The sequence below is a fragment of the Danio rerio genome, chromosome 10 (genome assembly GCF_052040795.2).
Source record: "Danio rerio strain M-AB ecotype USA chromosome 10, GRCz13ab, whole genome shotgun sequence".
NCBI classification, from domain to species: Eukaryota; Metazoa; Chordata; class Actinopteri; order Cypriniformes; family Danionidae; genus Danio; species Danio rerio.
Genome location: NC_141030.1, coordinates 28314244 through 28328100, shown reverse-complemented (window position 1 = coordinate 28328100; position 13857 = coordinate 28314244). Strand labels below are relative to the sequence as shown.

The 13857-nt window shown below is 37.5% G+C and overlaps 2 protein-coding genes across 6 annotated transcripts in view; one reads left to right on the top strand and one right to left on the bottom strand.

The window, feature by feature from the left end:
- vps36 (vacuolar protein sorting 36 homolog) overlaps positions 1 to 13857 on the bottom strand; it is a 35881-nt gene that overhangs the window by 15393 nt on the left and 6631 nt on the right. The window contains exons 1-4 of one of the 4 annotated variants that reach the window (XM_087268873.1): positions 2682 to 3132; positions 1366 to 1466; positions 1051 to 1119; positions 824 to 894 (exon numbers count right to left, since the gene is read on the bottom strand). In XM_087268873.1, the coding sequence (XP_087124999.1) occupies positions 824 to 894; positions 1051 to 1119; positions 1366 to 1466; positions 2682 to 2685 (245 nt within the window). In that variant the 5' untranslated portion in view covers positions 2686 to 3132. 4 annotated transcript variants of the gene reach the window in all.
- proser1 (proline and serine rich 1) lies at positions 1865 to 12802 on the top strand. 2 transcript variants are annotated; one of them, XM_087270610.1, is made up of 12 exons: positions 1865 to 2385; positions 2567 to 2632; positions 2703 to 2771; positions 2867 to 2961; positions 3048 to 3141; positions 5590 to 5700; positions 5790 to 5876; positions 5989 to 6067; positions 6243 to 6335; positions 7091 to 8492; positions 10314 to 10461; positions 11510 to 12802. In XM_087270610.1, exons 1-12 carry the CDS (start codon positions 2341 to 2343, stop codon positions 11630 to 11632), a joined length of 2412 nt encoding a protein of 803 aa, XP_087126736.1. In that variant the 5' UTR covers positions 1865 to 2340; the 3' UTR covers positions 11633 to 12802. The 2 variants fall into 2 exon arrangements, with proteins under 2 accessions (XP_087126736.1, XP_087126737.1); XM_087270611.1 differs by lacking the exon at positions 6243 to 6335.

The following is a 13857-nucleotide window of genomic DNA, read 5'->3' as shown; positions in this document are numbered from 1 at the left end:
GTATTTTAAGTAGAAGCATTATGGTGAAAATCCTTTGTTGATGCTAGAGGAAAGAGGAAATGACCAGAACGGTGTGAAAAGATAAAACGGCAGCTGTTGTACTTTACCTGTAACCTTAATAGCTTGTTACAATCAAAGGGTGTATCTCTATTAGTTTATAAGGCACTACACAACCTGACACCTTCTTACATTTCTGATCGCTTATCGAGATACAATCCAAACCGTTTGCTATGCCCTTCTAGCGCTGGACTTTTAGAATGTCACACGAAATCAGCCAGCACCTCTTTTAGTCACTATGCTCCAAAAATTTGGATCTGTCTACCAAATGATTCCCCAAGCATTCATGTTTTTTAAAAAGCGTGACTAATAAAATTGCATAAGGATATAACAGTAGTATGTAAAGAGCATGCATTTTATGTATATACTGTATGTATATTGTGTAGGTGTATGCATGTACAGTGTGCATGTATATGCATATGTAAGGACTATTGTGTGTGTGTGATTGTGTAGATATGTGTGAACGTGTGTTTTTTTCTGAGTATATTTTTGTTGTTTCTTTTGCTTTATTTGGGTTTATTTTACAATGCTTGTTTGTTTGTTGTTTGTGAAGCGCTTTGAGTTGCATGTATGTAGACAAAAAGGGCAATACAAAAAATATATATTATTATTATCTCAATCAGGTACCTTGTTCAGTAGTCAGACAGAGCCAATTTAAGGGCTGTCTCAATTGCAAAAGTCCTTCAGTGCACTGATACATTCACAGCAAACATTTATAACTGATTAATGGTTGAAATATTGCTGGTATAACAGTAATAACAGTCACCTCTTTCCAATGCCTGCAGCTTGCTCCTCAAAGAATATGACCTGTGACAAGGGGATGCAAATACAGCATTCCTGCAAAACAACAAGAGATGTCAAAAGTGTAAGCAAATACCCCATACTCTCATTAAAGAGAAGAATAAAAAAGTTTGACATAAACAATTGAATTGTAAATACTGTTTATGATTCTATTTAAAAGGAGATTATAAAATGATATGAAAAGGACATTACATGATTTTTCTGATCTCTCCAGAGAAGGCGATGGGTGCTTAATACAACTCCTCCAACATCAAGTTTAGCCTGTCAGTGGGAAACAGTGAATTAGAAAACTTGAAATCTAGTAAACACAAATCTTATCATCTTAACACGAGTCTTTCAGTATCATGGCAACAAGCTAATACGCAATAGCAAAGCAACATGTTCTAAAATATATTTGTTTTCAAGTGTAAATCTCATTTTCATCCCGGTGTTTCACATGGTTGTCATTTCCTAACTTTCAGCTGAATACACAATGACCAACTAACGTTAATGTTACGAGCAATATACCTTGTCTTCCCCGTCGTAAAGTCTTACTCCTCTTTGTTGAATTACTAGAGTTTCGTTCATCTCCAGGAGACCATTTGTCCACATAAATCGGTCCATTTTTTCTTTAAATATAAAAGAAAGATGAATAACAGAACTATAGCATAGTATACATGAACTATTACTTCCGCCTAGGTGTCTAATAATGCGCCTGTCTGAAAAATAAGGCGACTCATTCAAGACTTCACTCTGTGAAGCCACTTAATTGTTTTTAATTTGCTTTTTATAAATATTACTTCTGAAATCAAATTAATAACATCAATTTAATTAACATTTCTTATTACAAACCTTTTAGCAAATATCTAATTTGTACATTCTTTTCACAAACAACCATCACTATTATTATATGTACAATTACTATATGAATGATAGCAAACGAACAATTTACAAACAACCAATACACTGAAAATAAAACATTTTCCTAAGGCGTATTATCAAGTAGACTCTTTCTAGTCGGGGTCCTGACAAAGACGGTCGCAGACGAACTGCAAGCTTTAGCATCTCTGCTAAACCCCATCAAACAGCGTCGAAATATCCAAATAAACAACAATAGCGCGCGAACTATGGTCGTCAGTCACTTCGGCGAAAACTGTACATGTACAAACATGATAACAGACGTGCGTATATGTAAAGAATGATGCATTCGGCCAGTATGTGGATTTAGCACTGGGCTATTGTTGTTCCTCACGGCAATGATGCCAGCCTTCATTTAAAGAGACCACCAGCCTTCCGTTGTACCTGCTGCACCTCTACGAAATGATTTTGGAGACACTAGAAGGATAGACTATATGCTAAAAAATCTGAATTTAAACCTCGGTGCTGTGAATCATTCTAACAGTTATAATTAGTTTCCCTCCAGCAGGTAAATGAAGGTTAGTCTTTGAAATGCTGTAGGATAGATTGGCAATCAATACAGAGATCAGAGCATCGGCAGAGAAGATGGACAAGAAATCATTTGACATCGTCTTGGACGAAATCAGAAAGGTAAATATATTTGCAGCATATTTTGTGTTGTGTAGGTATGCATGTTTACATAAATGTCTGTGAGAAATAAAGAATATATACATGTCGATGTGATCTGGAAGGAGGCAGTGGTGATCAGACAATATTATTGAATTTGTGTTCAAGGTAAGAGGATAATGCTATATTGTTCTTTGTGTTTAAGTGTGTTTTGACAGATCAACGGATCAAAGCTATCGAGCAGGTTCATGGGTATTTCTCCAGTGAACAGGTGTGTTGAAATTGTGTAACTAATTCTGCAGTGTTTTGCATGTGTTTACCCATTTAATGTGCTTCTTCAGGTCATAGACATTTTGAAGTACTTCTCCTGGGCAGAGCCCCAAATAAAAGCAGTCAAAGCCTTGCAACATGTAAGAATTCTGCTCGTTTTTTGTTACTTTCATTCCCAATCTTGTTAGATGAGATAAGAAACATATCTTACTTGCATGAATTTTTTTTCTTGCAGAAAATGGTTGCAATTCCAACGACAAAGGTTGCAAACATCCTTAATTGCTTCACATTTTCAAAGGACAGAATTATAGTATTGGAACTCATAGCTTTGTAAGTCATGCTCTATTGCATATGCACTCTACACAACAGGAAATATTCAACAGGTTAAACATAATCCTGCTTTTTATACTATACAGAAATATTTCTGATGCCCAAAACTACCGTCCTGTGGAAGATGCATTCCGTATTCATCTCTCTGAGAAGAAACGTGCAAGAAGAATCCTAGAACAGGTGGAACTTTGTTGTTCATTGGGGATTTAAAAACTGAGCAAATTCCTGACTATATTGAACGAAAAGGGCCATTCACGCTGGGCTTAACCCTGGGTTATTGTTATTTTGAACACAGTTTTAACCCTGTTTTTATGAAACCCTGCCCTGATGCTATTGTGGAGTTAAGCCTTACCTTAAAGGTGAAAATATTTGCAGTGTGTTGTATAAAATCATTTCAGTGTCTGAAGGACAGAGTAAATGGTGAGAAAAAAAAGCAATTCTAGTGAAAGTTTGCAGCATATAGTAGCAAATATTACTAATTATTATTTAGTATTAATACTAAGTATTATTAACAAAAGGTTTAGGGTTGTACAGTGTGAAACACGCAAGCATGAATATCTCGGGGTAAATTGTTAAATTTGCTGTATGTGAGTTGTTGACTCTTCTAAAGAATAAAAACACCACAAAATGTTTGCAAATATTTAGGAAACATGCTAAGCGACATACTTATTTATCTGAAAAACAATGCTAGTCAGATATTCTGCTTTGAAAATGTGTGTTACGTGTTGGAACGCCTGTTTTTGTTTTGGTTCATTTAACCTGAAGTTCAAGAAAAGAGGAGCTGGAGCTTAAGCTCCCCCTTGTTGAAGCTCAGCTCAAGTGGCTCTGCAATGGGTACAATTTGCCCTAGGTTGCATCAAAGCATGTGCCCATGAAATGTGACCTCAGTTCTACATGACGGATATTAATTAGCAAATAATATAAATATTACAAACATAAGCATTAGGTGAGCTTCTATCCCCGTGTCCCAACAACACACTACGTTACAAGATTTGCAGTGATAAGCAGTTTGTCTGTTTGCACCAGACGCAACACAGTAGAAATTTAGGGTGCTTTCACACCTGCCTTGTTTAGTTCGATTGAATGGCACTAGAGTTCGTTTCCCCTTTTATTACGGTTCGTTTGGGCAGGTGAGAATGCAGCAATCGTACTCGAGTGCGCACCAAAAGCAGACCAAATAAGCGTACCGAGACCTGCTTGAAGAGGTGGTCTCGGTACGCTTTCAAACGAACCCTGGAGCGGTTCGTTTGTGGTGAGAATATGATCCTTTCTAAAACAGGTCCAACCGCAAAAAGTACTGCGCGTTTTGGACTAATTCAGCTGCCGTAGGCCGATGCGCTGTGCATTATGGGATATGCAGGAAAAATATTTGTTGACAGCGCTTTACTAACAGAGAGAGAGAGAGGGGGAAAACATTACCTGATGGATCGTTGGTAATATTTCCGCAAGATTACCATGTCGCAGTTTAGCTAAATTAATTCACACCTCCTGAAGTGACGAGCGATGCATTAAACACTGTTTTCCAGCCGCGGCCGCGCTTCATTTTCGTAATGTATAGTTTGTCTAAAGCAGGGATACAGTCAGTCACCGCAGTCATCCCTCGGGAGTAAAAGGTTTTGTTTACCTGCGGGAGTTCACTGGCATTTTACCGCTCGTGAATTCTGACCAATCAATAGGCAGTTTAGGAAATATGTTTAACAACATCTGGCCAATGAGAGATGTGGATTTTGTCAGATGACTGCATTTTGGTTCGTTTCAACTGGTTCGGACCAAAACAAGCAGTGTGGTGTGAAAACGACCCAAGGACGGCAGAAGATGCAACAATGTATCATTTATTACCCTTGGTATGGACCAAATGAAGCGAACTACAGATGTGAAAGCACCCTTAGATACAGCCATTCAGAAGCACAGAATATGCACTCACTTACAAAATGGTCAACTTTATGATCTAATTAATACATATATAACCTCTTTAACATTATTAAATGTAGATGCTGAATCACTCATATGTGTTTATTTGCATTATTTCACAGGTCTAAAGTTTAATTTCATTTAGCTTATTTAAGATCTGAGGTGAACTATCTGCTGCTGCTTTCAGTAGCATGGCAATACATGTCATGTAAAATGGCATTCAAACTCACATTGTTAGCATTTAACACTGAATAAAGCACATGAGGTGTACCTGAGGTGATTATTGTCATTGTTTTCTGTTGTTCAGCTGCAAGAAATAATAAACCGTTTCTAAAATATAAATTCCAGGTATTGGTTAGAACAAAAACTCCTTTTAATATGAAAATATTCCTTCTATCATGTGCCATTGCTTGTATTTAGGACTTGCTTTAAGTTGGCCTTAAATCAGCCTTTAAGTTCGATAGTCAGTCCTGTTGTTCCTTAATCTGGCAACCTGCACTTGCGTGTGTTTTGATTCAGGAATGCAATACCTAGTTCAACCACTGGGTGCCAAACTCACATACTGCAACTTTGACAAGTTATAATCAGTGTAAATGTGATAACCCAGGGTTGATTTACTTCAGGGTTTAGAATGACACAGAATTAATGAGCTATTTCAAGTATAGACAGTACATGTTGATTTATATATTTAAATGTACATCTTAATAATATTTTTAGGTGTGTAAGGTGGGATGTAAAGCTCCAGTTGCAATGATTTCATCCTGCGGGATGATCCCAGGGAACCCTTATCCTAAGGGCAAACCCAGCCAGGTTACAGGAACATTCCCTGTGAGCTGATTTACTATATAAATGTTTAAATACATATTGCCAGATGTAAATCTTTTGAATTCATTGTGGATTTTATTGGGACTTTTAAGGGAATTCCTGCCAAAAAGGAGGGAGAGGATGTAAACCTCGATGGAAAGGGTATTGCTTTACGCATCATTGGAGGATCAAGCAAACCGGTGTGTTTTTTTTTTTTTTCTTTTTTGACCAACTAAAATACATTTCAAATGAATTTAACAGGTTTTTTAATGCCATTTAAAAACACACATAATTCTCTTATTTTATATACAGTCCCCTTCATCATATAATCCACACAGACCTGTGCCATACCCGATCCCGCCATGCCGCCCCCATGCAACCATCGCTCCAAGTAAGACCCATTTTCTTCAGATAAGAAAATAAGAAGAGTAGTTTGACCTTCCTAATGTGCAGGAAAAAATGTGTTGATAAATTGTTACCATGTATATTCCAGCAATGAGTCTATGTTCAATATCAAAGTAAATTGAGGGAGAATGTTCTTACCCTCTTCTCCGGATGCTGATTAGGTGCATACAACAACGCAGGTCTGGTGTCAGTGGGTGGGGTCATTACTGCCAGTGTGCCACCCCCACCCTACCGAGCCACTCCCAATTTGGCAGGTACAACATGCAGTTGCTGTCGCTAGCGCTGTTTGCTGCCTTTAACAGTTGTTGATGACTATGCTGTCTGTAGATGCTACCTCACCACGGCATGCTCTAAATCTGCCTGCAGCATCTATACTATGCATTATGATCATGCTTAAAACTCTTCACAGGTTTTCCTTACTGAACTAACAGAGCTAATATGGTTATTTCTGCTTGCTGTGATTCATAGAGAGCAAAAATTGTAGAATTACATTCTTTCTAAGTATTTCAGATTTTCTAAAATATGTAAGTGTGAAAAAATTTTTCAGAATTTTTAAAAGTGTCTTAATGGACTTGCAGTTGTAAGTTTCAATACATGTTTTCAACATTTTTACTTCATTTAATCACAAGGGTGGAATTGTGTTGAATAGTCAGTTTTAAACCAGCGGTGACAATCTGTTGTTGTAAGCCTACTGTCCTGCAGAGCTTAGCTCCAACATTAATTATACACTTTCTATATTAATCAAGGTTATAAGACTCTAGAAACTTCCGAAAAGTGTGTTTCAGCTGGTTTAAACTCTCCAGGATGTTGGTCTTCTAGAGGCAAGAAGGGAAAGCACTAAGTTAAAGCATGAATGCTTGCTCTGCTGCATTGTGATACTATGGCTCAGCTTGTGGATTGGGAGAATTTGCTTTCTAATCTATCATCTAACTGCAGCACTAATGAACTTAGATGCATGTGATTCTGTGTCTTTATTTGATAGGACTGACTGTTTTTATTTTATTTTTAGGTTACAGCCGACCTGCCAGTCAAAACCCAACAGCCAACATCTCTGGCACACCTGCTATCTCTCCTCGTGGCTCCACTCCATCAACACCAGTCACCTCCCAGCCTCAGCCAACTACACCAATCACTCCAGTTTTCCCTGGCATGGTCCCATCCCAGAACCCTGTGACCCCTTCCCCTACTCCTGCCCCGTCTCCCTCAGTTATCAAAGGACCTCCAATTGGCTCTCCCCAAGTTGCCTCTAACTCCAGTGGCCACACTACACCAGTTCCCTCTCCATTTCCCAGTATGCCCCCTTCTGGTAGAAACACCCCTTCTGTCATCAAAAGTCATACACCATCTGGAACACCATGTAGTACACCTGGGCCAAGTACAGGCATCCCACCTTCTCCGTTCCACAATGCGCCTCGCTCAGAAACACCTTCTGGTGGCATCACACCTACTCCCAGGGCAACTGGTGACTCCATGAATACTCATGGAGCAATGGGTTTACCCTCAAAAAAGGGCTACCCACCTTCCTCTGACTCCCAGTCAGCACTTTTTTACCCTGGCACTCCCTCTACGCAGTCACATTCAGTTATTCGTAGTTACACACCTTCAGGGATGTCTGCTCTCGCCCCTGGACAATCTGTTCCCAGCATGCAGGGTGTTGGTAGCCCTAAGCCCTCTCCTGGACTCACCTCCCAGGCCGCCTTTGGTAGCCCTGCAGGAGCTTATTTTAATGAGCAGCACACCAGCTCCATGGCCCGGCATGGCGGAGGTAGTGGAAGCAACAGTCCTGTCCCTTCTGCATTTAAAGGCCCCTCACGCTCTGGCACCCCTTCTCTTAGCTCTCTAGTAATGCCTAACTCTGCTGTCCTTGCCCGACCTGTGGGTATGGCCCATGGTTCTCCCTCACCACAGTCTAATTTACCTGGCACTGCTGGCATAGCAGGTCTCCATAGCCTGCCCTCAGCTCTAGGCTCTCAGTCTGGAAGTAGCCCTGCTCCACATTTTGCAGCAACGTCTCCTTTCCCTGGCGCCCAGTCTTCCATTTCCACCCCCTCTACTCCTACTCCTCCTGTCTCATCTGTATATACTGGCCTGGCTCACTCTAGTGCTCCCTCTCACACCCCTTTTGGCCTTGGATTGACAACAGCTCCATCTGTGTTCCCGGGTCTTCCTCCTGGACCAAACCCTGCCTTCCCAGGATTTGGAGGCTCTGGGTCCCCTGCTGCAGGAAGTCCAGTGCTGTCATCTTTAATGGGCATTCCAGGAGCCTCTTCCTCAGTAGCCACTGTCGCACCTCTCCAGGCAGCTGTCGCAGCAGCTGCCGCAGCAGGAGTCCCTTCCTCTTCTCCTGTGCTTCCAGGATTTGCTTCTGCGTTTAGCTCTAACTTCAACCCTGCTCTGGTTGGACAGCCTGGGTATGTTTTTTCTTCTTCGGCCTAATTACATAGCATGTTTAATGTGGTTGTAATGCGTAGAGAAGGTTGATTATACCAGGGGTACCCAAACCTTGTCCTAAAGGGCCTGTCCTGTAGCGTTTAGTTTCAACTCCAAGTTGACACACCTAAATCAGCTAATAAAGATTTTTCTAGGTATTCTAAAAAACATCCAAGCAGATGTTTGGATGAAGGTTGGAGCTAAACTATGCAGGACACCGGCCCTCCAGGATCGAGTTTTAGCACCCCTGCACTACACCATTCCATCATAGTTTTACTTTGGATCAGGGTTGGGCAAACTTGGGGTGCTGGTGTCCTGCAGAGTTTAGCTTCAACCCTAATAAAACACAACTGCCTATGATTTCTGGTGATCACGAAGACTGGGATTAGCTTGTTCAGGTGTGCTTGATTTGTTCTGGAACAGAACTCTGCAGGAGTTTGCCCATCCCTATTTTAGACTCTTTGCTCCTATATTCATTTTCGCTTGCCATTAAACTCTGCGGGATAGTAGTTGTCGTGTTCAATCCATTCACAAATGGACTATTATATCCACTACATGTGTTAAGTATTTTTTGTGGTCATTGGAATATTACACTGTAAGCTAAGCAGCATGTTAATAGAAAAATGTATTGGAAACAATTACACAGAGTCAGTTTTGTAGTTCCATCTTCGTTATAATGATTCTTTAGAATGACAATGTAAGCAGCGATCAGAAAGCCAGAGAATAGGTTTAGGATCTGTCACCCTGTACAGTAAGGTAGTATACAGTATAGTATCCTGTTGAACACACAAATAGATATTTTGAAACTAACTTTTGACTTTTATAAAAAAAAATTTTCATTAATGCAAGTCAATTGTTACAGGTTTTTAACATTTTCTTTTTTTTTACAATATTTTATTATATTTATCAACAGGAAAATAAAACTTAAACAGGTTTGACACAACTGAAGATTAAGTAAATAATGACAGACTTGTCAGTTTTGGGTGAACTATCCCTTTTTATGCTCTCTGCAAAGTCCAAGGTCTACTTTTCAGTGTTTCATATTATCAGAGTGACCTGCCTTCCCTAAAGGTATGGTAAAACTGTCAAAGTAAATTAAAACTACAAGAGTATTTTATGGTCATATTGCTGATTATTATAAGTCTAGATACTGATTCTAGTATGATCCCTCAGTTCCCTTTGAATTTAGTAACCGGTTGTGAAACTATGAGCTCCTTGGCAAATGCTATCTTTTTGTTAACATAAGATAACAGCTAGAGTTGCACACTGTTAATAGCCTTCCATATTGCTCCTTAATGCGTTATTTGGGCTCACTGAAAGCCTGTTGTGCAATTTTGCTGATATTAACGTCAGAACCGTAAATTTTGCATTCTTTACCAAGAGAGTCTGTGATGCGCACATGTGTTTCCATTATGTTATAAAATGTATAAAAGAATATGGTAGTTTTTGGTAGTCTAGTATGTTTTGACATCGTAATGAAATTAAGTTGTCTTTTAAGAAGTTTTTGTTTGCTATTATTCTAAATAGTTTGGTAGGCAGTGAATGTCACATCACTAAAGGACTTTACTAGAATGACCACAAAACCAACAGCAACTTTCTCTAACAAACCACAGAGCAAATGCTCACTACACTGAAAAATTATCAGTAGAACCATAATTCTATCTTCTTTTCCAGTACAAATATTATATATGTTTTTGTATATTATTCTATAAATAATATTCACTTCTCAAATCAATGTAAATTGGAGAAAAAACGAAACAGAATTGTACACTGTTAATAGCCATCTCTATTATGTTACTCAGGCTCACTGGAAGTCTTCAGCCCCCTGGAGGAGCAGGTTTCCCAGGATTGCTGTCTTTTCCTCCAGGGATGCCCGGCTTCTCCAGCGCTGCGTCTCCTGCTGCCCTCTCTGGTCTACACAACTCTGCCATGCAGTCTGCTCTTTTGCAGGTAGCAGACAATTGTCTCTATTATTAGACAAAAATGAATTCCATCTATTCATCTAGAGCTGGGCAATAAAATCGATATCAGTATTTTTTCACTGATCACCATTGTCAATAACTTTGAAAAAAAAGTTCAGTATGAAGGCTATAGTTTTAATAAAATGTGGTTGATGAGCGTGCTCCTTGGAAGGAATGCCATAAAGCTTAGTGTGCAAGTTTGTAATTTCCAATGAATGCGAGCAACTTGCACAACGCATTTCATCCTCTGAGAAAATGGTTGATGGTCACCTAGTTACGAGAGATGCCAGGGGGGTGTTAGTGCAAAGTGCATATAAAATTGTGAAGAAAACTACACGCTTTTGCTTGTCACTTCAGGTCAGAAAAACAACAAATGCGAATATGAGTTTTGTATAGCAGCAATGAGGAGATTGTAAATAAAAAGGAGAGAGTAGCTTTTTGGTTTCTTTTCTTGTGCATCCCAACCACTAGCACCCCATCTGAAGGATTTAGCATAGGAAGTAATATATTCATTCAACTTCACAACTTGTATTGTTGCAGTATGAATTTGAATAATGATGGTTGTTTCCTTAAACTCAGATTTGATAGCCATAATTTGTTTTGTTTACAGAGTTTGAGGTTTACTGTATCATTATTATTGACACCTTACAGATGTTGATCTAACTTTACCATTACACACACTTTGTAACATTTTATTCATCAGGTTTAAGAGTCTCTTTAACACTTATGTTATTTTATGATAAAGAGATCAGATATTGTTTAAATATTTTTGGTTTTGACTATTAAAACTATTTGCCTTAGTAATGTTGGTAAATTAAAATAAAGTGGTAAAAATCATAATATACCTAAATGGATTGTTAAAAATATTCAATAATGATACGAATCATAATATTGTGGTAATTTAATTTTTTTTTTGCAAAATCGCCCAGCCCTACATTTATCCCTCTGGGGCTGTGGCTCTGTAATAAAAGAACACATGCTATTATGATTGCACTACTCCATTCAAATGCTAATGCTTGTTTTGGTTGTCATTTCAGGCTCACTCAGCATCAGCACTGGACAGTTACGCTCAGCCAAATGGATTCCCAAACTACCCAGCAGCAGCTGGCTCAAGCTTCCCTCTGCAACCAGGTCTGCACCCTTCACTGGGTTGGCAGTAATTTGCATATCGAAAGAAATGCAACCTAAGGATGTTTGTGTGTGAAACAATTTCCTCTACAAGAGATTCAAACCACCAGACGTGTGGTTTGGTGCTACGAATTAGAAGAAATCATTTTGATTTGACTATTGAGGACTGGACTGCTTGTCACATGTATTTGAATGAATGAAATAAATAATACCCTTTAGTTTTTTGTTTTTAGAAGTAGTTAGATCTTAACATTAAGCATCATGACAATGTTGAAAAATGAATATTGAAATAATTTTTTTAACATACACCAGTAGATGAACTGTGAAAGTGTGGGTCTGCAAAGTTTACTATACTGTTTTTTTAATCATGAAAGTAGTGTGAAAGTAGCTTAACTGACTTTTTCTTTAAACGTCTGTCAAATACTGTACATACCCTTCGAAAATGGGTAAATTAGATGTTTGCTCTTTGTACTGTAGCTGATCCAGTTTTTATTTTTCCCTGTTACCTTGCAAACTTCTCTATAGGAACTGATAGAGCTGCTTTGCCAACTCCAAAGTGACTTTAGTGTAACCAATATTACACTGTTGTGCAATTTTGCTGATATTAACCCTTTTACTACCCCACCAAGAAAAAAAAAATTGGATTGCATTTTCTAACTTCTAATGTCACTATTCAACACATCCTATAATTTCTAAAATATCAACCTCCTCCAAATGGTAGATATGTTGGTTTATGGTGAAAGTACCGGAATGAATACATATACTGTGAAAAATCTGAAAAAATGAAGTGTAAGACTTTATTTAAAAACATAATCAAAATAAAACATTTTTGAATACTAAATCATCTTTATATTTTGAGGATTTAACATGCAATAAAACCTATGTCAAGTGTAGTGTTTGTAAGATTTTTTTTGTAAACCAATTATGTTGTGTAGTATAAACCATTATTTAAATGAATTTAACAGTCATTATTTAAAACAGTCAAAACATGGTCAACCATTTGGTAGAGCAGGCAGTTAAAGGGTTAAGGTCAGAACCATGAATTTTGCATGTATACAATGTTTAGATCCAGCCCCCAGAGTCTGCGGTACTCTCATTTGTTTCCATTATATTTTATAAAATGTACAAAACAATATGGTAGGTTTATGGTTGTCTGGTGCGTTTTAACATCATAATAAAATAAAACTCTTTTTTTTCCTAGACTTTCTTTGTGGTTTCCTTTTACTCTGAATTGTGTGGTTAGCAGTGGATGTCACGTGTCGGTAAAGGACTTTCCAGAATGACTAAAAAAAACAACTTGGTAAACTTTGTAAAAAAAAAAAAAAGACAAAGTTTGGTCCTGCTGACATATATAATGTGTCCTTTTCTTGCAAAAAAAATCTTACATGTCTTCAAATATCTTATACATTTTACATTATGATGGTTAAAGTCTTGAATATTGAGTTTGCTGGTGAACTTGTCCAGGAAACTAAATTAGTTATTACACATTATTCTGACATCGATTGATCCAGCCCATGCATTTGATCACATAACAGGAGGGAAATCGTGATAGTATTTTTTTCCACGTCACAAGTCATAAGACTCCTGTGATTACTAGTTTCCACTTGACCTTTGTTTTACTTTATGCAAGACTTAGGAGTTCCTGTATGCGTGCCATGAGTAGATACAGTATAGCTCATAAAAATGTATTAAATATTACATAATAATGGGTCAATTTACATTTAACCTAACAAAAATAAATAAATAAAAAAATGCAAAAATAAAACTTATTTGCCTGATTTACCCATCAGATTTATTTTTTGTCATTTGAATCTTTTATTGGTTTTAATTTATAGTTAAACAATGCAATAAATATTTTTTTCTTTTATAACGTTTGTTTGTGTGTATATGTATGTGTATATGTGTAGGTATATATTGTTTTGTTTTGTTTTTCCTTCTCTTTCAATGACATGGTAGAGAAGGGGTAATGTACTGATTTAATCTATAAATGCAAAACTCAAAACTCAAAAAAAAAAAAAAAAAAAAAAAATATATATATATATATATATATATATATATATATAAATATATATATATATATATATATATATATATATATATATATATATATATATATATATATAACAACAATGAAATGCTTTAAAAACAGTTGGAAATGTTTACAAAGGCACACTGGCTTGATTGCTGAAAAATAAATCTTAAAAATAAAAACAGCGGATTCATCTGAGAAATCAACTCATCCAAACTGCTTCATTAA